The sequence below is a fragment of the Blastocystis hominis genome (assembly GCF_000151665.1).
Source record: "Blastocystis hominis, Singapore isolate B (sub-type 7) whole genome shotgun sequence assembly, scaffold_1".
In the NCBI taxonomy this organism is placed as follows: Eukaryota; class Bigyra; order Opalinata; family Blastocystidae; genus Blastocystis; species Blastocystis hominis.
In genome coordinates, this window is record NW_013171816.1 from 314,839 (window position 1) to 341,757 (window position 26,919).

Below are 26,919 nucleotides of genomic sequence, written 5' to 3' on the forward strand. Positions count from 1 at the left end.
ACTCTTCCATGTTCATCGTGGTTGTGAGTGTAAAACGTTGTTTACTTGGATCGAAGAATAATAGTGGTTGAATGGATATTCCATGGTTCATAACTTATTCTTTTTGTTGTCGCAGTTTTGTGTTTACCATGTCTAACGTGGAAGTGAAGGTGGATGAAAAACAGAAGGTTGATGCGAAAGGAATGGGGTTGCAGAACAATGAGTTGATCAGTGATCTGACAACGTTTACTCCCCAGTCCATTGTGCCTGAGGTGGAAGTAAAGGTGACTCCGAAAGTCGAAATGGAAGTTGTTGAAAGTGGTTTACTTACAAACTCGAGAGTTGTACTTTTTTCTGGTTATTATTCTTAGTTTGCTGTTAGTTTGATTAAGTCTATCACTGGTTCTGGTTGTCTTGGAATTCCATTTTCAATTATGAACGTATTGAAACACAGATTGTATAACGGCTTAGATGGGTATTGTTCCTACAATTATTATGTTTGCTTTCGTTGCCTGGGTTAACGTGATCAACTCGAAGTACCTTATCGAATCGAACGACGGAATTCGGAAGCATGTGGTCCCAGTGCATCATTCGAATCGCGTTATCAGCAATGATTACGGTAACCTTATGTTTCAAGTGTGTTTTCTTTGTATTGTTTTATTCTTTAGTTATGGGGAAACCCTGGCTATTACACCTTCCTTTTCTTTTTCTTTGTGACCATATGGGGTATTATCATCGGCACAATCGTTTCCCTCCTTTTTTTCATTCATTCCCAGATCGGCGTCATGGACAACATTAAAAACTTGAACTGGCCCGAAGACTTCTTAGGCGGTGCCTCCAGTCGCAATCTCATCTTCCACATCATCCTCACCCTTCTCATCTACATCGTCTCCTGCATCCAAGACCTCGAGTTTCCCCGTTTCCCCTTTTTAACGCATAGCAAGCTCTTCTTCGTCTCTTGGTTCGGAATCTTCACGCTTCTCATCTCCTACCTCGCCGTCGTCATGTTTCTCCGTTTCTCCTTTTTAACGTTTAGCTACGGTTTCGTTTCGTTCTCTCCGAAGCTCTCCTCCTCGCTTTTCTGGTTCTCCAATTTCCAGAACTTCGCCAAGTCCCTCGGCATCGCGCCGTATTCCCTCGGGTACAACTTCGCCTTCCTCACTTTCTACGTTTCCCCCGCGGTTCCTGCTCACGCGTAGAAGCAAGTCCGCCACGAGGAGCAGCCGCGCACGTACCGCGTGACGAAGCAATGCGTGGTGGGCATCTGCTTCGCGTACCTCTCTCTGGCGTCGCTAGCGGCGGTGTTTTTCAGCGCGGATCCCCGCGGGGTGCAGCAGATCATCGTGCAGAACCTGCCCGCGTCGTCGTGGGCGGCGGCGCTGATTTATGTGCTGGTGGCGGCGTCGTGTCTGTGCACCATGCCGGTGTTCATCTCGACGACGGCGGAGCTGCTGGAGAGCGGATGTGTGGAAACGGGGAAGCGGTGAGGCGTAGGCCCGAAGGGAAAGATGACGTTCTTTGTGAGGGATTGGAGAAGGCTGGCGATTCGGGGAGTGCAGGTGGGAGTGCTGAGCGGAATTACTTACGCGGTGCCGTTCTTTAGCGATATTTGTAGTTTTGATATCCGCGTTGTGGCTGTTTGTTTGTGTGTTTGTTTGTGTGTGGAAGAGGAGTGAGGGAGTATTGGATTTCTATTGCTTCTTGTTTTTTGATGTGGAATTGATTCAATGATGTGGAATTGATTCAATGATTTGGAATTCATTCATTGATTTCTTTTTTCTTTTTGTATTGAACGTGGCTTTCTTTCTGCCATTCCCTGGCTTCCTTCGTAGCCTTTTGTCCTCTCTCTCTCTTTCTCTCTCTCTTTTGCTATGTATTGTGTATTGATCGTTTTGTTTCCTTCATTCCACTCGGAGGATTCGCTTTCGTGGTGACTTCGATGATTATTCCTGTGATGATTCACTACTTCCTGTTCAAGGATACTCTGTCTTTTAAAGGTTATTTTATGCATGGATTTATTTTCCTCTCGTCGGTTTTGATAATGGTTGTCTCGTCCTATTACTCCCTGATCGAGCTCGGATCTAAGCTTTCGTCTTAATTTTTACTACCACTCAATAGGAATAATGAAAATCAATTTAATTTTTTAATATCAATGAAGTCGGATTGTTTGTTATAAAACGAGTTTTTTGTTTTTACCTTTTCGTTTTCCAAAGATTGATCTATGGGAAGCGATATCAGTAAGCCTTTTTTAGATGAGTTCTGGAGGAAGAAAGGAGGTTCATTACGTCAAGGTGTATCTGAGATGTACCACAGTAAGCTGCATATTTTATGGAACCCCTAATTTGCAGTGAAAATTGTACTTCGAGGAATGAAATGTACGGGTAAAACGAGTCTCTTCGAAGTTTTCCAAGGCCATGCGTGTCCCGACAAATATATTCCCTCGAGTGAAATTAATACAACACAAGCATACTGGACGAATCCTCAAACAAAAGAACGAGTTAAGGTTGCTGTCTCTTCGCTACTTTTTAATTCGCAGATTGAAATTTGGGATGTAGTGGATCAAGCTTCTGTATCTGAAAAAGATCAAGTCAGTATCGACAAGCTTCCTGGTACGGTTTGCCTTTGCTTTTCTTTCTTCTAGAAATGACAAAGAAAGGCAGTGTAGCTAGTGGCAGCTACATTTTCGGTTCTCCCTCTCTCCGCATCTCTCACTCATAGAAGGCGTGGACGCAAAAAACGTCAATGTGTATCAAGGATGCCAAGCCTGTCTTTTCCTTCTCGATCCTCGCAATGTACGTTCCCATTCTGTTATTAGTGGATAACCTCGCAGCTCGACTCCATCGAATACTTCAAACAAAACGTCACGAGCGTTCCCATTCATATCCCCATTCTCGTCATCGCAAACTTCCGCGATCAATTCGATGCCTGGAAAATCTCTCCAGCGGAGCTGCAATCGCTAATCGACGACTACTCGCAGCTTCCTTCGCTCCCGGAGTCGGAATCGCACGATCCTCCGCAGCCCGCCGAGCTCCTCTCGGAATTAAGTTCATTCGGCACCATGCTCGGCGAGCTGTACGAAGGCCGTCGCCGCGTGATTAAGCTCATCGAGACATCCATGCTGGAGAAGTTTGGCCTGCACGTAGGAGATGATGATGCTCGACATGATGTCCAGTCGCTGTATCTTTTCCTCTGCGTTCCATTCTTCATTTTCGAACTGATCCAGCTCCGTACGCAAATTATCGTAAGCGTTCGCCTCGTTTCTCACCCAAGGTGGCATTGCAGCAATTGCGCGAAGCCGATGAAACGCTCGCGAACTACGTAAAAACCGCGACATACGAGGCGTTTCAGATCATGCGGCGCGAATACGAAATGAAACTCCGCGAGGAGGAGCGACGGAAACGCCTGGAGGAACTTCGAAAAGAACGATTGGCCGAAGACGATGAAACGCCCGCCAAAGATGCGAAGAAACTCCCTGGCGATGAAACGCCCGTGTCGAAAGAGCGGGAAAAGAAGAAGCCGTTTTTAGCGCGGGAAAAGAAGAAAAGCGGGAATCGCATCAAAACCGCGGAAACTTCCGGGAAGAATTATGAAACGCTCCGCGGAGAAAGTGAGTTTCCACGGTTTCTCCGATGCATAGAAGGGGATGATTCGTGGAAACGTGGAACCGTGGATCCGTGGAACCTTCCGAGCGACTCGGAGAACGAGCTAGCGAGTCCGTCAGAATTCCCGCGGGAGAGTCGTTCCGCGGGGCTGTGCGCGTGTTCTCCGGGGAGTTCGTTCTACGACGAGGAGGGTGGGCGTTATTTTGAAGGAGGTTTCTGGTAGAGATGGAGCGGCGGCTGGGCGCGACGCTGCAGCGCATGGAGCTGGCGGAGCTGGTGCAGGCGGACGCGGAGGCGACGCCCACGCTGGCGCCGACGTCGTCGTCGAACTCGCTGCTGGTGGGCGAGGAGTGGAGGCAGCGCAATGGGAGCGTGCAGTGGAGGAGGCCCCGCGGGGGAGAGGAGGAGGGAGAGGAGGGGTCCAGTGGGTCCAGTGGGTCCAACGGACTCTTCGATGGACCCGTGTCGCCCCTCGAAGCCATCGGCGCTGTCTCTAGCGAGGGACCCAGCGACAAAGACCAAGGAACCAGCGGATCGGACCAGCAGGCAAGAGAGTTTTCGGTCAATGGCTCTGCCAATGGCTCTGCCAATGGGTCTACCAATGGTTCTGTGCCTGGTTCTGTTTATCACTCTGTAGCCTCTGTGCCTGGCTCTACCAATGGTTCTACTACTGCCTCTGTGCCTGCCTCTGTGCCTGCCTCTGTGCATAGCTCTACTAGTGGCTCTATGAGTGGCTCTACCAATGCCTCTCTGCCTGGTTCTTCCAGTGGTTCTATTCTTGTCTCTTCCGGTCCTGCTCCGCGCGTCGTTTCCCCCGCTTCCTCGCTGCACCGCGCTGCTCCTGGCTCAGCCGTGGACAAACCCGTCGCCTCGCCCTCGGCAATGCCCACCTCGCCCTCGGCAATGCCCACCTCGCCCTCGGCAATGCCCACCTCGCCCTCGGCAATGCCCACCTCGCCCTCGGCAATGCCCAGTTCCACCAAGCGCGGGGGTTTCAATCCCCTCACCCGCTTCACTGGATTGGCGCGCCGGCCCAAGCCCGCGGCCCCGGCAATGCCCAGCTCCACCTCGGCAATGCCCAGCGTCCCCTACGAGGATTTTGCCGCGGGGGAATCCAGCGCCACGCCCTCCCCCGCGGATTTCCCGCCCAGCGACTCCGACAGCGTTCTCTACCACGCCATCCCCGCGGGGAGCGACGACGATGAAACGCCTCACCCCATTGGCTCCCCAGAATCGCCGATTCCCGCGGAACTGACCGGCAAATCCGCGCAGAATCGCCGATCCCCGCGGGACCTCCTACCCCGTTCTGTCGAAACAGGAGAAACCGTGGAAACCGGTGACGATGAAACGCCTGCGCTTCCCGCGGTTTTTTCGGAGGAATTTTCGGTGCGTTTCCAGAAGCTGCCAAACGAGTCTGAAAACCGCGACAAATCGAAGGGCGTTTCGATGAGTACGCGTCTGAAGAACGCGTGGAACCGAATCCTGGAGGAAGACGGCGAAGATGACAAGAAGAAGAAAAAAAGGCGGGAGAAAAAGGCGGGAATTCCCGCGAAACCCGCGGAGGCGGGAAGTGGAAACAGCGGAAACGGCGCGAGCGGAGAGAACGCGGCGGCGGCAGGAAACGTGGGAAGCGTAGGAAGCGGCGATTTGCAGGCGAACGGAGGGAAAAAAGGGAAATGGGAGATCGAAACGAGTTAATGATGGCGATGGAGATGATGGGTAGAAGTGATCTCGCCGGTGAAGAGGATGTTCAACTCGCTGAAGCCGACGCAGAAGAGCCATTCGGCGAAGGAAGGAGAGCCGAACGCAGCCGATGCCGATGGCGCTTCGATGGAGGGCGGAGAAACCACATCGGTTGTGGATACGGTGCAGGAAACGAACGCTGGGGCTGGAGTCGAGGCGGCGGAGGCGTCGACGAGCCGATCTGCGTAGTGTATATTGTGTTTTGATTGTTTTGTTTGTTGCAGAAATTGTTTGAATTCCCGCGGTTCTGGTTGATGTAAAAATGAAAGTTCGGAATTGAATTCTTTAAAATCCATTCTGTGCCGCGTATGAGCTTTCGAGATTTCTCTGCTGGAAGATCAAATAAGGGATATGCCCCTATGAATAATAGAACGCCGTACTTTTTGAAGAAGTGTTTTTTACGTGTTAGGGTCAGGCCGAAAGGAAATAATAATGACCAGCTGTCGACCTCGGTGGAAGATATTCGAATCGATCTTCAAAACCTGGATAAGAAGATCACCGAACTGAATCGTATGTTCCAGAATTTGGGAACGCGTGTCGACAATCAGCAGTTGCGAACAGAGATGTAAGCACCAAATATTGTGTCTCGATACAAGGAAAAAGGCCATCCGTGATTTGCAGTCTATGCTATCGAAACTGAACGAGCACTTGGACGAAATGGACCAATATGCAAAGACAAAGGGAAAGAACGTATTTGTCATTGCCATTCGATTCATCGTTAGCGAGACATGCTCAAACAACTCTCCGAGCTGCGTCGCACAAAGGAGAAGAAGGCGCTTCAGATGAAAGAACTGATCGATAAAGCGGAGGAGTACATCCGTCAGAATCCTCCCCAGCCTGTCGTGTATATTTATTTTGACCCAAATTTCGCTCATTCCTAGCAGCTCTGCCTATCTGGACACGGAAGAAGTGGAGAACAAGTTCGACAAGTCGGGATGATGCAGTCCTCCTCCTTGTAGAGTGAATCCGAGCAATGCGAACCTGCAGTACAACGAGCTGCTCATCCGCGAGCGACACGAAGATATTTTGGCGCTGTCCACGGAGATGAACCAGGTGCAAACGGCGTTCAAAGATTTGGCGGAAATGATCGCAGACCAGGGCGAAATGATCGAAGACATCGAGGCCAACGTCACGTCTGCCGCGGAGCAGTCGAAGCAGGGCGTGAGACAGATTATGGTGCGGGAGTGATCGGGTTTTGAGGGGTAGAAGGCGAAGGCGAGCCAGCGATCGTCGCGGAGGAAGTGTTGGACGATTCTGACGATTGTGAGCGTGGTGGTGATAGTGGCGGTCGGGCTGATTATTTGGATCGAGGTGGCGAAGAGGAAGGAGGAATAGTTTGGCGATGTTTGTTGGAAATGCAATAGTTTTGTTCTTTCTTTCTCTCCTGCGAGGCACAATGACTGATGAGAATGATAGAAGGCTGGCAAAGCTCTATGTTTTGATGGAAGATGGAGAGTGGAAGGAAGAATGTATGGGAATCGTTCTTTTAAATATGGATACAGTGACCCTTTTGGAACGGAGTCAGGTGTAGGAAGAGGGCGATCAAATGATTGAAATTCACAAAGTGGGAGAAATTCAGCAAGTGCTTCGACAAATCCTGATTCATCCAGATATTGTATATCAAGAAAATGATAGTAAGTGGATATTGCCATTTCTTATGCGAAGAGTGTCTAATCCAGTGGTCGGAAGACAAAGATCACGAATATGCGCTCAGCTTCCTAACAGAAGATTATCGTAACACTATCATGTACAAATGGTTGGGTGTCCTAACTGGAAGGAAGCAAATTCGCGCAGTGAGTAGTTCCAGTGCCATTTTATCTCGTATATATTGCTTAGTATAATGAAAGCCTAATGAAATAGAGCTCAAACAGCAAGTAGCTCTGGAATCGCCCACCTCCTTCTCTCTACCCGACGTTTCGATGGCGAATCTTTCGGAAATCGCTCTAACCCTCCTGAACGTCACTCCTCCCGACCTCTCTTATGTCGTTGCCCGATTCACCGAAAATGTACATTTTGCTTTGTGAATTTCGAATCAGAACGCTTCCTATTTCAAAGAACTCTTAGAAATCGCAGAAACGAGCATTCTTTTAGAAGACCTCACTCCAGTCCATGAACTCGCTCTCGCCATTGTGTTCCTAGGTTGGTTTCTGCGCGTTCAGTGGTTATTATTGATAGCAGCCAAAAACGATCCCGAACTAAATACCCTCCTTTTCGGGAATTCCAATTATCTCCGCGTTTTCAACATTTTGAATTGTTTGTTCTCTCCCGTGTCGCCTTATTCCATAGATTACAACGATAACTACTTAGAAATCCACGCAGATCACTGCTCCACATTCGAACACCACATTCATTACCATGATGTCCTTTCGATCTCCGATCACTCTCTCCTCGACCTCATCCACATCACCTTCCGTCTTATCTACATCCGCGTAGCTCCTTTCTGCATTTTATTCGACGCTAGGACGCCGTCTCTCCGGACATCGTGGGCGTTTCAAACACCGGAATCGCGGTTGCAATCAACGAAAACATCCAAAAAATCCTCATGCAGCTCTGCGACGATCCCCGCTACGCCGCCCAGATGTAGAGCTCCCCGCGGGGATGTCCCGTAGAATGAAACTCCTGGATCCGACGCAGGATTTGACGGAAATCGTGGGTTTAATTTACGAACTTTTCTACATGTCCGCGGTGGTGGACGAAACCGCGGTTATCGCGCTGTTCAAGTGGGGATGCAGAGGGCGTTTTATAACTGAAGAGCGTTCTGCGGGTATCAGGAGAGCGAAGACGAGTTCGAGGAGAAATTTGTCATTCCAAAAGAACCCATTATTTTGGACAAATGCGCGCAGATTTTGGCGTCCGGCCATCAAAAGCCAGAAATCGTCCAGAAAATGTATTCCAGAAATCGTGCCTTTTTTTCTTAGCGTGCTCATCATCGAGCGGATCTGCCGGCTGAACCCGTCGTTCTGCTGCTCGTTCTTTCTGAGCAAGACCCGCGGGGAACCGTGCGATTGTCTGGGCGAACTGATCGGTCTGCTGCTGGAGAGCGAGGATCTGGGCGTGCAGCAGAGCGTGTATCAGATCCTGGGGACGCTGTTCGGCCGGGACGCGACGATGAACGTAGGAGAGCTCGAGAGAATGAAGCGCAGCTCGACGACCGGCTGAATCTGCGGCAGTTTTACGCGGTTTATTTCCCCGTTATCGAGCAGGCGCTCCTTCACGCGCCAAATACCGCGGTAAACGCCACGCTTCTCGCCATCGAGCTCGTCACCGCGTTTCTCCCCATCCACCAGACCTTTCTCCGCGGCGTGTTCACCGCGGGAAAACTCCTCGAAACGCTGATGATGAAACTGCCGATGGATTGTGTGCCCAGCGTTTCGATGGTCATTCGGTGTGGTAGAAACGGGGAAACGGGGTTCCGTGTAGCGGTGATTCGGCTGCTGTCCGTGGGGATCGGTCTGCAATCGTCGTGGTTTTCCACGATTCTGGTTCACCGCGGTTTATTGAGGTTTGTGTACGCGTTGACGACGCCGGAAATTCTCCTCAAAGATTCGCTTCTGGCCGCGTCGCTGCGGAATTTCTTCCAGTGGGCGCTTCTGAATCACCACATCGAAGTTTTGCTCGATGTGGCAGAAAAAGTCCCGAATTTGGGAATTGCAGAAATCACCCCGTTTTCCGACATTTTGCAATTTGTGAGGGAGAAACCGGCTTCCGAGTTGGTTGAGAAAGTAGTGGCGTTTTTTGGAATTCCAGAAATAGAGCGAAATGCAGGAGGAATTGGAGGACGAACTGTATTTGGATTCGGTGAATTCTGAGGATGAAACGCCCGCCATGATGCCGGTTGAGGACGAATCGACGGAGAAACCGCCGAGTGAAACTCCCGACGATGGTTCAGGCGAAACTCCCAGGGAAACGCCCAGGGAAACGCCCAGGGAAACGCCCAGGGAAACGCCCAGGGAAACTGCCGGGGAGGTGGACGGGAACGAAGGCGAGCAGCCGTCGATCGTTTCGTTCTTTGGGAGATCGGCGGGTGTAGCGCCGAGCAGCGGATTCAAGTTGAATCTGACGATCGATCTGGGAACGGTGAACGCAAAGAGACAAAAAATTAGTTCTGAATGGAGTGTTTGTTGGAAATCGTGTTTGAAGGAAGGGGAAGGAATAGAATGGAGGGGAAATGGATGATGTTTAAAACGGGGTGAATGACGATAATTACTCGAAGTCATTAGTACTTTTATACTTTGCTATCCTTTGAATATCTTTGAACAACAATTTCCCTATATTACTAATTGTGTTAGTGCTCTCAACTTTTGAAATGAATAGATTGTTGCCATTATGGCAATAGAGAGAAGGTATAATTGATGGAATGTGTTTGGATCCCAAAGAATCGATCTATCATTTTCATTCTGTGGTAATATTGGATTGTAATATACAAAATCAATGTAAATATCGTAAATTTGCTTTATACAAAGCACAATATAATTTATTTTGATAAAGAAAATCGTCTTATGAAACATAATATTTTTGTAGCAATTCATCGCATCTTGAATATCTAAGCTTTTTATTATTTACAATTAACATTTCGCTCCATTTCAGCATTCTTTCCCATATCTCCATTAGTAAATAATGTGTCACACTTGCTATACCATTCATTTTATCATATATGGAATCTTTGTGATTATAACTGCTTGTTTATTTCATATCTAATTATGAACAAATGAATTGTTATTAATGCAAATGGGGAATGAATATCTCTATTGTTCATTGAAAATCGTATTCTGAATATACAGTTTATTCCTTTCTTTTAACCATTCAATCAAGTCTATTTCATTATCATCATTCAAAGAAATATCTTGTAGTATTCACCTGGAAACATAATCTTTATGTTAGTTAAGCAATAGAAAATGAACTCTAAATATCATGATTGTTGTGTAGTCATCTCCCCATTACTGATTGCTTTGCCATTTCATTTATCTTAATCTCTTCATTGGTATTAAATTGGACTTGATTCAATTAAATGCATAGTATTTTTATCGAAAATGAAATGTAAACTCACAAGATATATAATACTAGTTATATTATTTTCAAAGCGAGAACCACGGAAGAATATATGTAAACAATTATAATGGAATGGAGGTAATTGAGTTATAACTTTTTCAACAATGGTTAATAGGTATAAATAGGAACAATCGAATATTGAAAATATCATAAGGTCTCATGGGTATAATTGAATAAGCAGCTAAATAATCAACTTACTCTCTGAGTGCTTTGTGTGTGTTTGTAGTCATAAATACATTATTTCTGGATGTCCCTAAGGCAATATATATTATGAACATGCTTGGAATATCGAATGTACCTGATTATTATACATGTGCGGGGTGCGAGGATATTCATACTGCTTTCATGGTGCATTTTTGTTTACACAATATTATAGTTATGTCTATGTTATGGGTTTCAAAAATGTATCAAGATAATACAATTGTATCATAATAAAATGCAAATTCTCACAGTAAATGAAAGCAAGGATATGCTTGTTCTAAAACATAAAACGAATGTAGATTACACATTAATAGAGATATTAAGGATGAAATGCTTGCTTTTTACAAATGTTGCTGAATTTCATTATGTTTTTCAACAATACTGTACAATACAGGAATGTGATGATCTAGATCTATACATGAGGTAAATAAACTAATATCTGAAAAACAAAAAATACGTATTGTTTCATGCTACTGCAGATTGTATGATGTAATCTGCATGAAGATTCATACAGAATTATGATTCTAAATTGAAAAAAACAATCCTACTGGTCTAGTTTAAAATTAGAGTTAGGGAATAGAGTGTATGAGTAAACTCGAATATAAAAAAGACAGTATCCTGAAAGAAAATGTGAATAGCTGATATTAACCATCTATATGAAAAGATAGAATAATGAGTATTTGTGATTGATTGTATATTTTGGCTTATCAGTATACTCCATGGAATAGAATACTGTCAAAATAAGATAGGTAAGTGTGGAATAATCAGAAATGGCCAGTATGAATGAAAACAACAACAATACTAGAATGTAATAGAATAGTAGAAAATAACATATGTATGAAGTAGCAATGGAAATGAAGTCATTTTCACAAATTACGACAAACAATAGCTGAAATGATGATATTTCACAGGGATCTGCTTTAGCACATCCTGAAACGAATTACATAGATCATGCATAGTTTTGCTTCAAAACAAACAAAATCCAGACAAACACGATTCTGTCATTTCATTGGTTTAACACAATGTTTGATTCTGTTAAATCCATTTTCATAAAATAACTAATTCTGAGTAGCAGGAACAATACTGTTGATACTTAGTACTGGAATAACCAATCGATGAATGAATGATTGGAGTTTGTAGTAAATTCCGTTATTGTTAGTTGGAATGCACAATGATTGGTATATAGTGGTTGGAACTGAATGATTCATAGATATTATCACAGATTGTATGCCATATGTGAATCGAATTGTACTGGAATGATTTGTGTAATTGGTCACAATCTATTGAATGAATATGAGTTGGATGTACAAAGATTGCATAGCATGGAGATGGTTTGTACCATGAATGAATGAAAGAAAGGAGAAAAGAATAGAAGAAATAGTATTCATTGCTTAAGATCTTAATCCATTCAATGATATGTATTAGTTATTTATTATGAATGTAATACGTGATAATGATAATGAAGAGTGAATGAGAGAGAATCGAAATGAATGGAAATGTGATTGATTGTGATATTGGAGTTGGATTCGATACGATTTCAGCAATTCAACACTGAAATGAAAACAAATGAATGAATGAATGAATGAATGAATGAATGAATGAATGAATGAATGAATGAATGAATGAATGAATGAATGAATGAATGAATGAATGAATGAATGAATGAATGAATGAATGAATGAATGAATGAATGAATGAATGAATGAATGAATGAATGAATGAATGAATGAATGAATGAATGAATGAATGAATGAATGAATGAATGATATCTTATCTAAGATATGATTGACAATCTCAATACACTACTCACAACCAATGATCTGTAAATCAGTAACAAGGATATCATTCATTCATTCATTCATTCATTCAATCTATTCTATTCTAGTTTCATTGCCTTGTTTTATCCATTTCACCTCTATTTGATTCTATTCTATTCTATTCTATGTATACAGTGATCGATTCCTATTCAATAAGTCAAAATCAATATCCTAATTCAATATCAATCATTCTATTCTATTGTATTGTATTGTATTATCTACCGATTTAACAATGGATTCACAAATGTGAATAATCATCCAATATCAATCGATTCCAACCATTCCATTGTGTCACTATCAAATCCAATCTTATTATTCACGATTTTGATTATGATTATTCGAAGCAAGCAGTTTCCTATCAATATTGAACAAATCCTAGTTCAAACCTATTCAAACCATCATTTGTATATTATTATTATTATTATTGGTAGATTGGATTCATCATTTGTGAATGTTCAATATGTGATCATTGGGTCATTGGTAATAATAATGATGATAATCGAAAACAATGATTGATTGATTGAAACAACAATCATAATTGAGTATCATTGTTAAAATGGTAAAGAAGAACATCATAATAATCAGGTAGGATTGATATTTTGATAATTATAGAATCATGAATTGTGATCAAGAATCGGTTTGAAACAAACAAACAAACAATCAATCAATCAATCAATGGAAATGTTCCTAAACAATGACGAATCACTGAACAAATCAAATCAAATCAAAATTAGAGATTTAATGTTTGATTTAATGGACAAGTCTAGCGAGAATGGAAGAAACATCTATGAATCAAATCAAATCAATCAAACTATACTCGAAATTGATTTCGATCGAACTTTCTCGAATGAATTAGGTAGCTTGACATTTTGAAGATTTGGAATATCTAAATACTATCAATATTCAATATTCAGAAATACTTGCCAATGTCACTACACGAGGTTCACGGAAACTATATCCAAAGAGACAAGATGATAGTGATGTTAGATTTGGAAGATCTACAAAACAAATCATAACCAATCAATTCATTATTACTTCGAAGTGTCAATGAACAAGAATCATCCCATGATCTTCCATGAAGTGCACAATCACCGAGTTGAATGGATTGTAATGATGGAAGATCTACATCAATCATTTCATTCGAATTCATTCAATACTTTCAATTATTGTTGATAAGGAAAAACAGAATGCACCATTACCTAATGTGATGGATTGTAGATTTGGAAGATCTATGCATCATTCAAATATTCAATATCATGTCAATACCTCGAACCACAAATGAACTATAATAGAAATTGAATGAACCACTTTGAATGGATTGTAATTGTGGTAGATTCTTCAATTCAAAGTCTCCAGCAAAATCACTGAAACTAAATTCACTAATTTGAATGGATTCCAATGATTCACAATTCAATATGTGGAATGATTTCGATTGGTTATTGCCCTTTGAATCCCATTCTTCAGTGGTGTGATAGCTGCTAAGCCACTCTTGTTTCAGTTGAGTAAATGAATTGCTTCCGATTTTGATAGTTTTCAATCGATTCAATCCATCGATTTTGAATGTTTCCACTGAGCCAAAACATTCATCGCCGATTTCGATAGATCGTAGCCACTCGAATCGATTCAGATCCAATGCATTCAAATCGTTACAGCAATTCGATGAAATCTTCAAATCGGTCACTTGCAAACTCACATCGGTCCATTTTGTAGATCCAGTGACGCTGAATCGAAGAGGAACAGGTTCTTCGCGTTTTGGAGCAGGAGCAGGAGCAGGAGCAGGAGCAGGAGCAGGAGCAGGAGCAGGCACGGGCATCGGAGCGGGTTTGGGTTTGGGTTTGGGTTTGGGTTTGGGTTTTGGAGTTGTGGATCGAGTGTACCATCCATCATACAGATCTCTTCCACTCACTTCCACTCCATCTTTCCATTCCACTTCGCGAGTAGCAATCCGAGTTTCTTCATCGATCCAGTATCCTCGACCATTTCGAAGAAACGATTCTTTCGATTCATCATACACGAATTCACCCACATAGAGGGGAATTCGATTCGAAGCGATGGTGTTGTTCCCGCTTCGCTTGAACTCGATCATAAGAGTTCCTTCGATCTTGCGGATGATCTCCGCCAGCTTGTTCCCCTTCCAGATTCCCTCAAGCAGCATGGCACCCGTTTTTTCGTCATATTGGATGCCCCATCCTTCTCGTTCTCGCTTATCGTTGAACTCACCGTGATAAATCAGGTGATCACTCGCATGCGAATAGATTTCCATTCGCTCACCTCGGACATGGTTTATAATACGACGAAAATTCTTTCTGTCCCAGATTTCGTCGAAAGATTGCACAAATGCGACACATCCGTTATCAAATCGGGTAAAGTCGCCGATTTCGTTCTCGTCCGCATCCACCTCGTAGCACATCTTCAGTATGCCATTTTGGAATAGGCAAACCTTCCCAGCTCTCGTCAACGTGTATTCATCCTCGTGATCGCCTTGATAGCATTGGAGGCTATAGTTGCAGCCTCCAATAGTGATTTCCTTTGCTTCACCAAGCGTTATGTAACCGTCCAGGAGAAATTCGCTTCCCTTAAGTTCTTCCATTCTACCTATTTATAATCACATATTCTTAGCCTCTACTCTTTGAATCCGTAATTTGTAGCCAAATATAAAGAATTTATGAAGAAAACAGAGAGATCAGTTTGTTTCCGTACACCTAAGTATTCTTCATATTAATAAATTATGATAGAGTGCTACCATATACACATTGGATCCAAGATTTCCAAGTGAAGTACTCACTTGTGTTTCGCATCATTTTGTTCACATTTTTGTGGTTGAAATAGTTCGGAGGTATAGATATTTATAATATTTATAATATCAGGATTGTTTGGAAACACTCAGAATGGAAAAGTCCATTTTGTTGTCTACTATGTCTGTATAGGTTGTATATTTATGATATCATAGTGAAATCGTGTTATGAAGCAAGGATTTGGTTGTTCACTCCACTTTGTCTAAATAGTCTATATTATCATTATTATTATTTCGATAATCCAATCTATCCATCCATGATTCTAGCCAAATCATTTTGACTTGGGAATGGCTGGGTTTGAAAGCAATTCAAACTAGTAAAACTAGTAAATCAAATCGAATGGAATGGAAATTGGTTTTGATCCAGTGATTTTCACACAAAGAACCTATCTTCGCACATCGTTAACCATTCACTCCATTTTCTATCATTTCCTTATCCTAAACCAACCAACTAACTCTAAATGCACTATCTTTCTTTCTTTGTTTCAACTATCAACTCACAGCACTCTATTATTATTATTATTATTATTATCAACTAGAGTCGTTTGGTTCCTCGTTCTGGATTATTCTGTTCATGTTTCTAAATCATTCCAACACCCTACACACTCTAAATCTACATTTTCCTTCTTTCCTTCCTAAACACATTTTCGATTCTCATTCAAATCCTACAACGCTTCAACCATTCCACATCTCTACAATTCCATCCATCCATCCATCCATCCATCCATCTTCCAAACCAAACACCGCAACCATTTCTCTCTCAGCAACTGTCAAATCGGTCTGGATCGTGGAAACGTGGAAACATCGCGACCCACGGCGCACCAGGCGTGATCGACGAGGTGGGCGCGGATGAGCGCGCCGGTCACGTCGTAGGCGAAGAGGAAGCGGAGGCGGAGGCGGAGGCGGAGGCGGAGGGGCTGGGTGACGGAGACCACGGTGGCGTTCTGCGCCCAGTTGGACAGGAAGAGATCCAGAGAGCCCGGTCGACTCTGCACACCTTCGTAGGGAGCCACGGACCCCACCCCATCGCCCACCAGATTCCTGCTCACTCACACCCACACCCACACCCACACCCAGAGCGAACCGGTGAGCGAGGAGGTTGGCTCGCCGTCCACCACCAACACCCAACGAATTCCGACGTGGCCATCGTGGACACTCCGAATTGCCTGCCCAGCCACTCGGCACTGCCCACTTCGCTCGGGACGCACTCCAGCGTGTAGGAAGTCGCGGGGATCCCACCCTCCAACACGTCCCACACATCGCGTCCCGCGGGGAACCAGACGGTTCGGCGGAAGGAGGAAGGAGGAAGTCGCGGGAGCGCGAAGCTCGCACGTGGCGGTGCAGAGATCATGGAAGGATCCGGTAATCGCCATCGCACAGTCCCACTCAATGCCCTCCGCCTGATTCCACACACACCGCATACAGAACCGCGGGGATCTTCTCTTGGCGGGAGAGATACCCGGTGAACGCGGCCACGCTCAGATAGATGGGCGCGTGCTGCACGCTCTGCACGCTCTGCACGCTCTGCACGCTCTGCACGCTCTGCACGCTCTGCACGCTCTGCACGCTCTGCAGGTCCAGGAAGCAGTTCGTGCTGGCGACCTCGCTCTCGCTCTCGCTCTCGCTCTCGCTCTGGATCACGGCCATCGACGCCATCCACGAGCGTCGCACCACGTAGTACCGAATGCTGGCGCCGCCCAGCTCCGCCGGCTCTGCCCACTGCACGCGCAGCGAGGTCGAGGAGAGCGCGGCCACCTCGAGGTTCTGCACCGCGCCGGGCGCGACGACATACGCGGCGAGGGTGATGGGAGAGGAGGCCTCGGAGAGGATGGAGCACGCGGCGGAGCACAGCGCCACGCGCACCCAGTAGGCCACGCACGCACGCATCGAGAGAGCGAGAGAGAGAGAGAGAGCTCGGGTTGCTGGACGTCGCCCTCTTGGAGGAGCGCGTCGGCGGCGAAGAGCTGGGAGTGGGAGCCAACCAAGGCCTGCACGAAGAGCTCGCACCACCACCAGACCCAGCGCACCTGCGTGGCTTCGAAGGCGGCAGCAGCACGACGGGCGCGGAGGGAGGCAGGGAGGCAGGCAGCAGCACGACGGGGCGGTAGACGGAGAAGGACGCGAAGGCGGACCAGGAGGCGCCTTTGCGGACACGCCAGCTGATGGCCATCACGCTGTTCACAATGGCGCCCGCCACCAACACGGAGCGCGTCTCGAAGAACTGGCTCTGCACATTGCTGCCCATCAAGGCCATCCATCGGGGCTTCATCGGAGATGCCACTGCTCCAGGGAACCTCCATCTGCACAGACACGCTGCGCTAGCGCTGGCGTCTACTCCACTTCCCTCATACCAATCGCGCTCTCCACAATCCGAGCAGGCCACAACCGAACGCCAACCGAACGCCAACCGAACGCCAACCGAACGCCAACCGAACGCCAACCGAACGCCAACCGAACGCCAACCGAACGACAACCGAACGACAACCGAACGCCAACCGAACGCCAACCGAACGCCGGCGCGGGTCGAGAAGGTCGCGATGAGGGTTTCCGCGGGGAAGGGGAGGCCGTTTCGGGACACCAACCTGTTGGCATTGATGTAGAGCGTGCGTGCCTTCGCAGAACCGCGGGAAGGAGCCATCGAAGGCGAACCCAATGGTGTAGTCGGAGATGGAGATCGCGGTGGTGGGATAGGAGAACGTGGCCTCGGCCAATTCAAACACGATGTGGATGTTCATGGGCTCGAATGGGTCGTTGATCACCTCGCCCACGCCCACATTGCTCGTGCAGTACATCGTGGATTGCTTCCCATCTCCCATCGTCCACAGCGCCACGTCCCTCGCCCCATCGCCCGCCACGCAGCGCAGCGCAGCGCAGCATCGGCAGGATGGGCTGGCAGGAGCTCGTCCCCTATCGATCGATCGATCGATTCCCACTGCTGATAGGCGTTGCACCCATCCGTGATCATGCCCCACTAGTCCACATCGCACTTCGTATCCAACACTTGCCCCAAGTGCCCTTCCGGCTACCCCGCCGCTTCGTCCGCGGGGCACACCACCGCCACGCACCTCACCTCTCTTCCATTCCACCACTTCCCACACGCCCGCACCACGCACACCTCCACCTTCCCATGCTCCACAGACCCACAAATGCAGAACTGCACCGTCTTGGAACTCGCCTGCTCCCACTGGCCATTCCAGTTCACTCGGCTCGCATCAATCAGAGGCGAGGACCGTATCCACAGCAGTTCGCATACTCCGCCTTCTTGTCCCATTCTCCCAAGTTCCACACACGCTCCGCTTCTACCAACCTACAGCTCTTGCTCCCATTGTTTGCCCTTTCACTCATCGCAAATCCGTTCTCTCTACCACACTCTACCACCTCACAATATGAAAATGAAAATACGAGAAACAGAACAGCTATCCTAGGCAAGAACGTCGTGCCTGTCCCAGATACCTCCCACGTTGCAAGTTATCTCCATGTATCCGCGGTCACACATGGCATGAATGGGTTCGCCACGTTACACAGTTTGAAGTACAGAAATTCCTCACTCGGAACACATTCCACACAGCAAAAATGGAACCAGGGTCCACCGCCATTATGGTATTGAATGCGTTCACGATGCATATCTCACACACACAGTTTAGGCAAAGTAACGATAGCGCACACTACACCAGCTTCTTCAAACACACCAACTTGAGGACAGAACCCATCCCAGCTACAATACTTACACTCCCACAACACAACACACAAAAACACATACAAGTCCGAAAACAAAACAAAAGACAGGACATACAAGTCCAATTCCAAATTTTAAATACATTCAAACCCAGTAAGACGAAGCTAATAGCTTTTATTGTAAAACAAATGATTTCAAAAATACACAGGAATTGTGCAATTGTGAAAATAGTGTTGAAATTGGGTATGAGTGGAAGAATAGATTTCGAATAGGGAGGGAGTTGTTTTTACTGTGAAGTGGAATGAGATGAGCGGAAATGGGATATTGTGGAATGAATAGATCGAAGAGTGTTGTTTCCAGTGGAAGCGTTTTGTTTTTCGTTCTATTCATTTGAAATCTACTCTAGATGGGATAGAAAGAAATAGGGTATGTAGAAGATGATGATAGGAATGAAAATGGAAAAGCTAGCGATAAGCAGTTTTTGGGTTATCATTTATAGTAATAATAGGTGATATGTGTATAGTAGAATCGAATAGTAGAGTTTGTGAGAAAGGTGTGTGTGTCGTTGAAGAACTGAGCAAAATAAGGTAGAATACATAATATATTTTATACGAACAAATAGAGATATATTCATATTCCACTGTTTCTAGGTTTTTGGATAGTTGGTGTGCAGTTTTTGTCGTTTTGATGCACTCTGAACCTATCAGAGATTGTTATATTGCCAGAGAATACTATTCCTTATAGTATCCCCCACCTGCCCAATAATGCAGAATATCTCCTATTTAAAGGAAGGATCGAATTGTACACCACTTCAATAGGGATACAAAGTGATTCACAATGTTGTTCTATTACGAGCATGAATAACAATAGTATACATAATACTTGTTGCTTGAGTTGGTTGATGAAAGTGAAATGCTTTGGTTCCCAACTCATTAGGATGAATAGAATTACTCACTAATAGTGATATCAGTATTGTTGATGATAAAGCTGAAATCCATAAGAATGGACTCTATGGGAATGAGTAGTTGTCCAATATCAAGCTGTGAGACATATCTGGCTGATTTGTTGGAAGCAACAATCAAACTATTACTTTTCAGATATATAGATATGTATATAGAAGATAGACATTGATATCTATCTATCTTCTTGAATACCTTACTGAAGTTGTGCTAGTTGAAAGTAATTGACGAAGAAAGCACAAATATGATTCCGATCAAAGTCGCCCTCTAATCCCTGGCAACGAGTGTTTCTTGTTGCTCACAGGGGCAACTTGTATCTCTATTCTTCATATGAATAAGGTCGAAAAATAGGCTTATTCACATCGCACCATTTATCACCTCGCGTCCCATCCCTTGTTAAATAGAGATTACCTATGCATTACTCCATGCTCATTCAAGGTTCACCAAGTAATGGTGCATTCGAATGGATCAACCCTTCCATGTTCAAGGATCCTTATATCACGTCCATGACTGTGCTATTCAAACCCAATCAAGTAAAATTCAATAATATGGACACGATCAATGTGGTGACGAACTTCTCTTTCATTCGTTTCAATTTAGTCTCCACGAATTTACCATAGGTCGATTTTGCCAATAACTTGTAGAGATGCTTCTTCACCGTGGTGTTTGATTTGGCTCGTTTCTCACTCAACATGTTCACATATTCGAATATGAATGGAGCTTGTTTGAAGGATGTGTATGTGTCAAACACTATGAAACAAATCAACCAAAGTTAATTGAATCAATGTCGTACATATTCAGCAGCAATGGAAACAATTACACGTTCAAGAAACTCGATAACATGCTCATCAATATGCCAGAGAAGGACGGTAAACATATCCTCGTGCATGAGACAGTGGATGGCGTTCATCAATATTCATGGACGATACCTTCTGGGTGTTTTGTGAAAGTCAATAATGCCACACTGTTTGAACATACACACACATCCACTCAACCATTCAATAATCAAAGCCAATTCGAATGATCTTCTGCTTTATATCTGGCGATCACATCGATTCCATGTTACAATGAGAATGATGCCCTATTCAAACATTGTGATTCCATCGAATCGATTGTGGGTAAGGGATACAAGGTGAGTGTTTCAATGGATGGTGTGTGATTGCTCGATGTGCCATTCATCGATATACTCAACAATCTTGTGACCCTTTCCCATACCAAACTGATAAGTAGAATAGATTGGACAAGTGAGAGTCATACGATCTCTGCATTCACGAATATCCCTTCTCTTGTATGTCTGAGAGGTGTGAAGAGCATCACGATCATTTTCGAACACTTGGGCGAGGTTGTTGTTGTTATTTCTTCTTCTGTTTCTTCTGACTCCTCGTAATGGCTCGATGTGACCTTGCTGCCTCTCTCAATGCATTGGGTTCCTTATCACTCTTGGATCGAGTGACAGGCGGTGCTGGTTGTGGTTTACATTTGCTTGCCAGCAGTTCCCAATCATAACACTTCTGTGTGCTATCGTTTTCCACATTCTTCACTTCGTACATCAATGGCATGAATCGATTGTCAATGTCAACAACTTGATACAAGTCCTGAGACCATTTGCTCGTCAATGATCGCTTTTCCAGAATGCGAGGTCTTCGTGTCACTCGAACATAATCACCAACATTGAATTGAGGTGTTGTGTCCTTTGCTGTCATGTTGGATGGTTCTGTTTTCTCCGTGTACAAGATGTTGTTGTTCCAAATGTCATTGGGTGTATATCCGATGTCTCTGTTCTTCTTTCCATTGTGTCGACGAACTGCACCATCGATCAAGTCGAACCATACACCTTTCGATTGATTGAATGGAAGGAAGGAAGGAACCATGATGTCTTCCTTGATATCTCGAATTGTTCGTTCAGCTAGTACTGCCTTATTCGCTGAATCCATGTGATACATGGTGATATCATACTTGTTCAAGATGTTTGTACGAAAGATGGCATTGGTGAATTCGGTACCTTGATCCGAGCAAATATGCTTTGGTGATTCACCATATGTCTGAATGATATCCTTCATCGCATGAGTGACTTCTGTAGCACTCTTGCTCTTCAGTTTCCGAGTCATCAGGTATTTCGAATATCCATCAATGCATACAAGGACATATTTGTATCCACGATTCTTGTGGAATCCTGTGGACTTTTGTCTTCCCAATACTTCCTGTATCCATTTGTGTTGTTTTGAAGAGAAATCGATGAGATCGATGAAGTATATGTTTCGTTTGAATCCACTGATGATCACTCGAGTTGCACCTTTTCTCTTGGCTGGTTTCCATAGTTCCTTGATCTCATTCATAAATGAACCGCTTTATTCAATGGTTGAAAGGGTTGTGGAAATGGATGGGAAGGAAAAAGAATCATAAACTGGTTGTTGACTCGAAATGCAAGGACAGATGTCACTGCCTGTGCGTGTATAAGGAGAAGAATGAATCCGAGGATGATAGTGGTAGCGATATCACGATTAGCCTGATGGAAATTAAAGTAAAATAATGTATTTATAAATAGAAATGAATTCCTGGATTACTGAGGAACGAAAGCAGATTGCGCGGCGATACGTGCATGACATGATCAACTCATTTGTCGAAGATCCTAACAATGGATATTACTATGAGAACTATGACCCACCGATTGTGTTTTTCTATTCACCTGACATTGAACGATTAATTAAGATTACATGCCATGAGGACAAGTACTCCAAATGTCATCCTCAGTTTGACGTATTACACGGAATTAACAATGAGATCTATGATATCAGTGGTCATCGTGTGTTTTTGCATACTGATGGCACGATTGATATTTATATTGATGGTGTTGTCTATGACCAGAACGAGTTGACCAAGTGGAACATGGAATCCAAGGCTAACAAGTTTCATGTACGGTTACCAAGCAAACCAAAGTAAAAACGGGGAAGCCATGGCTTCCTTTTTCACTTTGACTTTAGAGTTCCATGATGCTTACCTTCAGTCGAGTGAAGTAATGTTCGATCGTGGTGTCTCCAGAACGTAAGATTTGAATTTTCATATCTATAGGACGTACTGATGTGAATATGTTCGTGCTACTCAATGTCGTTGTTGGCACTGGATTATTCAAGCTTGCTTTAATGATTGTAGCTGTCTCGACACCCATTACGAGAGTTGGCACGCTCGTGAATCCTACAAGTGCCTGTTCATAGTTGTCACAACGAAGTACGGCATCGATGGTGATCATGTACGTCTTATTGGGTTCCAATTTGATGGGTGCAGAAAGGTCTGAACCTTCCGACGTGAGTGCCTCGCTAACAACCTGGTGTCCACTTGTCCAGGAGGTGTACTCGAATGTCTTACTCAATTTAGCCGATGTGGGTGATAACGAGACTGTGCCGTTTTCTTTGACTTCCATGACGTACTTGCCAGCAGTGGATGGGATTGTTAGCTTGGACACGTTGGTCCCATTGTTGTACACGAGACACTTTTCATTGCTAGTACACCCGAGGATGTCTTTGTAGACGATCTCAGGCGTGAGATTAGTAAGAATTGGACTCTCATTGCTACTCTCGACCTTGAATGTCGCATAGCCTGCCGTGGTTGGCAGTGGTAGACCATAGGCTCTATCGTTCCAGTAGGTGACGATTCTCTGCCCATCAGATCCGATTCCTAGAGCTTCATGGAAAAGACTTCTTGGTGTGACCTTGTTGAACAGGAAGTCATTGTTCGAATCGGCTGAAAGGAAGAACGTTCCCGGCTTACTTGGTAAGAATAGATCCTTCGAATCACTCTTGGTCGAATTCCAGTTCGGTATCGCATACCAGTCCGACGTGCTCGTAAGTTCGAGTGCCTCGAAAATCACGGGCTTCGTCAACGCTTCCAATGAAGGACCACTATCCGGGTCAGTCGTGAGAATGAAAGAACCACTTTCTGGCAGATTGATCGCTCCGAACGCCGAGTTATTCTTGAAGAAGGGAATAGCTCCATTGGTTGGAATGGTAATCGATTGTCCATCGCTGTCCTTGAAATACGAGTTATCCAAGGAAGTGAAATCTTCACCTGCGACCGACCATGTGTACACATCGTCAGTCTTGGTAAGCACGTAGTTGCCATTGGTCGACGGAAATGCGAACGTGTCGAATGAGCCGTCCGAGTAGTACTGGATACCATTCGTCATCTCCTTGCGCTTGAAGACACCGTTCTGGAGATATACAAGTTTCTCAGGTTGTGTTGGTGTTGCCATTTACTATGGAGGAGAGAAAACAGTTTTTCCCTACAATAAATGGTTACTACAATTCCTCCTGTGCATAACTACGAATCGCAGATTGTGTTCAGCAATCAGTCCAATAATATCAAGTCAACCGATGTGATCAATTGGACGATCGCACCATCCGGTGATGACGTGTACTTCAATCTCTACAAGTCACGAATGACCTTCAAGCTCAAGATCACCGGATTGGCAAATAACGCAACAGGTTCACCCAAGGTATTCTATGTTCCGGTGAAGAAGAACATGTCGGGCATTGTGAACAACACGAAGGTCACATACACCTATTGGAATGGTGAGAACCTGGCGTCCTTGCCTCTGAGTGCAGACAATGAAAACATCGGCCAGATCCGGTCACTCTTGAATGCGCTCACGGACAACAAGCACAACAATGTGGTGAATGAAGGATTGAAGGAGCTGTCCTACATCTACTACGATGCATTGGACTACGATACTGACGATGAAACCGAGAGAGCTGCGGCCATCCTGGGTCGACCTTATGGTGGGAAGTTGTTCTACAACATGCTCAAGTTCGTACAGCCCAACAATTCGACCACGGCGTACACGACGATCAATGTGAACTTTGCAGACATCTTCGAAGGTTGTTCTCAGGAACGATTCATCAATCTCACGCAGATGGATGCTCAGATCTATCCCACGAACGACGATGCATACTTCTACATCGATGCTGGCAAAATCAATACCGCTACAAGTCCGGACGCTGTTCCATCAGCCACGGCTTTCACCGGTGTGTACTTCGATACGTGCACGCTTTGGTATCACAGTTACAAGACGAACGATGATTCGACCTTCGATCCTGAGGACACTCAGTTGGTGAAGAATCAGATCATGACCAAGACGTTCCGTATTCCAAGTGGGCAGGGATTCATCGATGATCGTGTGCTGGTCAACTTCCCCGTCAAGATGATGTTCATGATGTTCACGGACGACGATGGTGATTTCTCGGAACTCCTTGATGTGCGATTCAAACGTATCTCCTTGAACATCGCTGGTGAACAGAAGCGTATCATCAATGTGGACAACACGAACACACCCGACGGCATTGATCACACTTTCTTCGAATGGATGGACTATCTTTGCAATAGTCGTTCCGACGAGTACGACACGCTGTTGACGTACAAGACCTGGTTGAATCAGTTCCGCATCTTCGCCTTCCCGTTGGCCGAGTGGTTCCCGATGCGAGCATCGAATCAGATCCAGTTCGAAATCGAGTTGGAAGAGGATGTTGCAGCGACGATCCAGATGCACCTCATCATGATCCGTGCCAACACGGTGGGAGCGTAGCTTCCCCAAGCGTAAGGCTAACTTTGAGGCGACTTCGTCGCCTCGGGAGGCATCGCAGATGCCTCCATAACTAATATCACTTAAAGATTTCAATAAATAAATATAAATAGATATGAGCAACAAGATTCAGGTTTTCGATCTTTCCAATGCTTCCAATGTGTCTCTCACTTCGAATGGATTCAAAAGAGATGGCGAATCGGCTAAGTATGTCTGCAAGATCACCGATGCTACCATTGTTTTCGTGGGTGACAACTCGAAGTTCGAAACAGACAAGAAGAAACTGTTCAACACTTTCTCCATCACACTGCCCAAGGAGCAATCGGAAGAGTTCAAAAGAATTCTTGATGAGACGAAGAGAGATAGTCGATCGTACAGTGAATACGAAGGTGAGATCCAGTTCAAAGTGAAATTGAGTCCGAACAAGAAGATCGTGAATAACGACAAGAAGCCTATCAAGATCGATCTGCGAAATGTGCCCTGTGCCGATCTTCGCGAATACAAGGATGCAACGATCGATATCGTAGTAACTGGTACGAGCAATGAATTTGAGGGCAAAAATGGTGATATGTTTTCGTACATATCACTCACGGCAACTCAAATCAAGATCAAGAGTATGAATAGTGTCTTCGATTGCGATTTCTTGTAAGACGTATGTGTGATAGATTCCTTTTTCACTTTGGGCGTCGCGGATGTCGTGATAACCAAAGTAAATAGGGGCAACTGCGTTGCCCCGGGAAGCCTTCGGCTTCCCACGAAGTTCCTCCCTAATAAATGGAAGATAGTCCGTACATTCCCAACATTGATACAACATTGCTCGCTATCAAGAACCGAATAAGACGATTTAACCATCGATGTCCGTACAACAACAAACGATTGACGAGAAGAACAGAAAATACGCTCAATCAAGCCGAAGTAATGCAGGATACCATCAAACAACGGATGGAGAATGAAACCGATGAAGAAAAGAGCAAGCAATATGCCAAAATACTGAAAGAATTAGCCGACTACATCCAACCAGAGCAGACCATTGACGAGCAATTGCAAGACCTTCGACAAAACAAGGAGAGCATGGGCATTATGAAGTTCGACTGGGAACTCGATTGTCAGGACACATTCCTCAATCAATTCACACTCATCATTGCTCCTTCCAAGTCGGGTAAGTCGTTCCTCATCAATCAGTTGTGCTACGAGATACCTCATTCGTTCGACAAGATTTGCTTCTTCATGGGAAAAGTGAGCTATGAAAACAAGTGTCCACAAGTGCTCAAACATGTCGCCAACAAAGCAGGCATCAAGACGCAATGGATCAACACTGACAACGAAGTACGTCCTGACTTTACCGATAGTGAGGACGTCGCGTACAAACAATTGAATGAGGATGGATCAAGTGTGGCGATCTACAACGACACCACGTATCCGTCCATCTACATCTTCGACGACTTGTACACGAAGCCGAACGATCACTGGGTGGTGAACTTCATGGACACCATGGCTTGCATGAGTCGACATCGGAAGACCAGTTGC

At 45.1% G+C, this 26,919-nt stretch overlaps 6 protein-coding genes; 5 read left to right on the forward strand and 1 right to left on the reverse strand.

Annotated features, from left to right (window-relative positions):
- Positions 1-2,231: 2,231 nt before the first annotated feature.
- On the forward strand, positions 2,232-3,804 carry GSBLH_T00006109001 (uncharacterized protein; the record flags this gene model as incomplete). Its single annotated transcript, XM_013038974.1, has 8 exons — positions 2,232-2,283; positions 2,328-2,588; positions 2,621-2,665; positions 2,698-2,771; positions 2,795-3,118; positions 3,152-3,220; positions 3,262-3,586; positions 3,617-3,804. 8 exons carry the CDS (start codon positions 2,232-2,234, stop codon positions 3,802-3,804), a joined length of 1,338 nt encoding a protein of 445 aa, XP_012894428.1.
- A 1,492-nt stretch (positions 3,805-5,296) lies between these two features.
- On the forward strand, positions 5,297-5,530 carry GSBLH_T00000726001 (uncharacterized protein; the record flags this gene model as incomplete). Its single annotated transcript, XM_013038975.1, has 1 exon — positions 5,297-5,530. The coding sequence occupies one exon, from the start codon at positions 5,297-5,299 to the stop codon at positions 5,528-5,530; it is 234 nt and encodes a 77-aa protein (XP_012894429.1).
- An 838-nt stretch (positions 5,531-6,368) lies between these two features.
- On the forward strand, positions 6,369-6,659 carry GSBLH_T00000727001 (uncharacterized protein; the record flags this gene model as incomplete). Its single annotated transcript, XM_013038976.1, has 2 exons — positions 6,369-6,500; positions 6,531-6,659. The coding sequence occupies 2 exons, from the start codon at positions 6,369-6,371 to the stop codon at positions 6,657-6,659; spliced, it is 261 nt and encodes an 86-aa protein (XP_012894430.1).
- Positions 6,660-8,000: 1,341 nt separating this feature from the next.
- Positions 8,001-9,133, forward strand: GSBLH_T00000728001 (uncharacterized protein; the record flags this gene model as incomplete). The annotated part of the gene is made up of 5 exons (XM_013038977.1): positions 8,001-8,044; positions 8,077-8,211; positions 8,243-8,438; positions 8,468-8,714; positions 8,745-9,133. The coding sequence occupies 5 exons, from the start codon at positions 8,001-8,003 to the stop codon at positions 9,131-9,133; spliced, it is 1,011 nt and encodes a 336-aa protein (XP_012894431.1).
- Positions 9,134-13,631: 4,498 nt separating this feature from the next.
- Positions 13,632-14,477, reverse strand: GSBLH_T00000729001 (uncharacterized protein; the record flags this gene model as incomplete). Its single annotated transcript, XM_013038978.1, has 1 exon — positions 13,632-14,477. One exon carries the CDS (start codon positions 14,475-14,477, stop codon positions 13,632-13,634), a length of 846 nt encoding a protein of 281 aa, XP_012894432.1.
- Positions 14,478-19,477: 5,000 nt separating this feature from the next.
- Positions 19,478-20,440, forward strand: GSBLH_T00000730001 (uncharacterized protein; the record flags this gene model as incomplete). XM_013038979.1 has 2 exons in its annotated part: positions 19,478-19,700; positions 19,732-20,440. The coding sequence occupies exon 2, from the start codon at positions 20,234-20,236 to the stop codon at positions 20,438-20,440; it is 207 nt and encodes a 68-aa protein (XP_012894433.1). The 5' UTR covers positions 19,478-19,700; positions 19,732-20,233.
- Between the last annotated feature and the right edge of the window lie 6,479 nt (positions 20,441-26,919).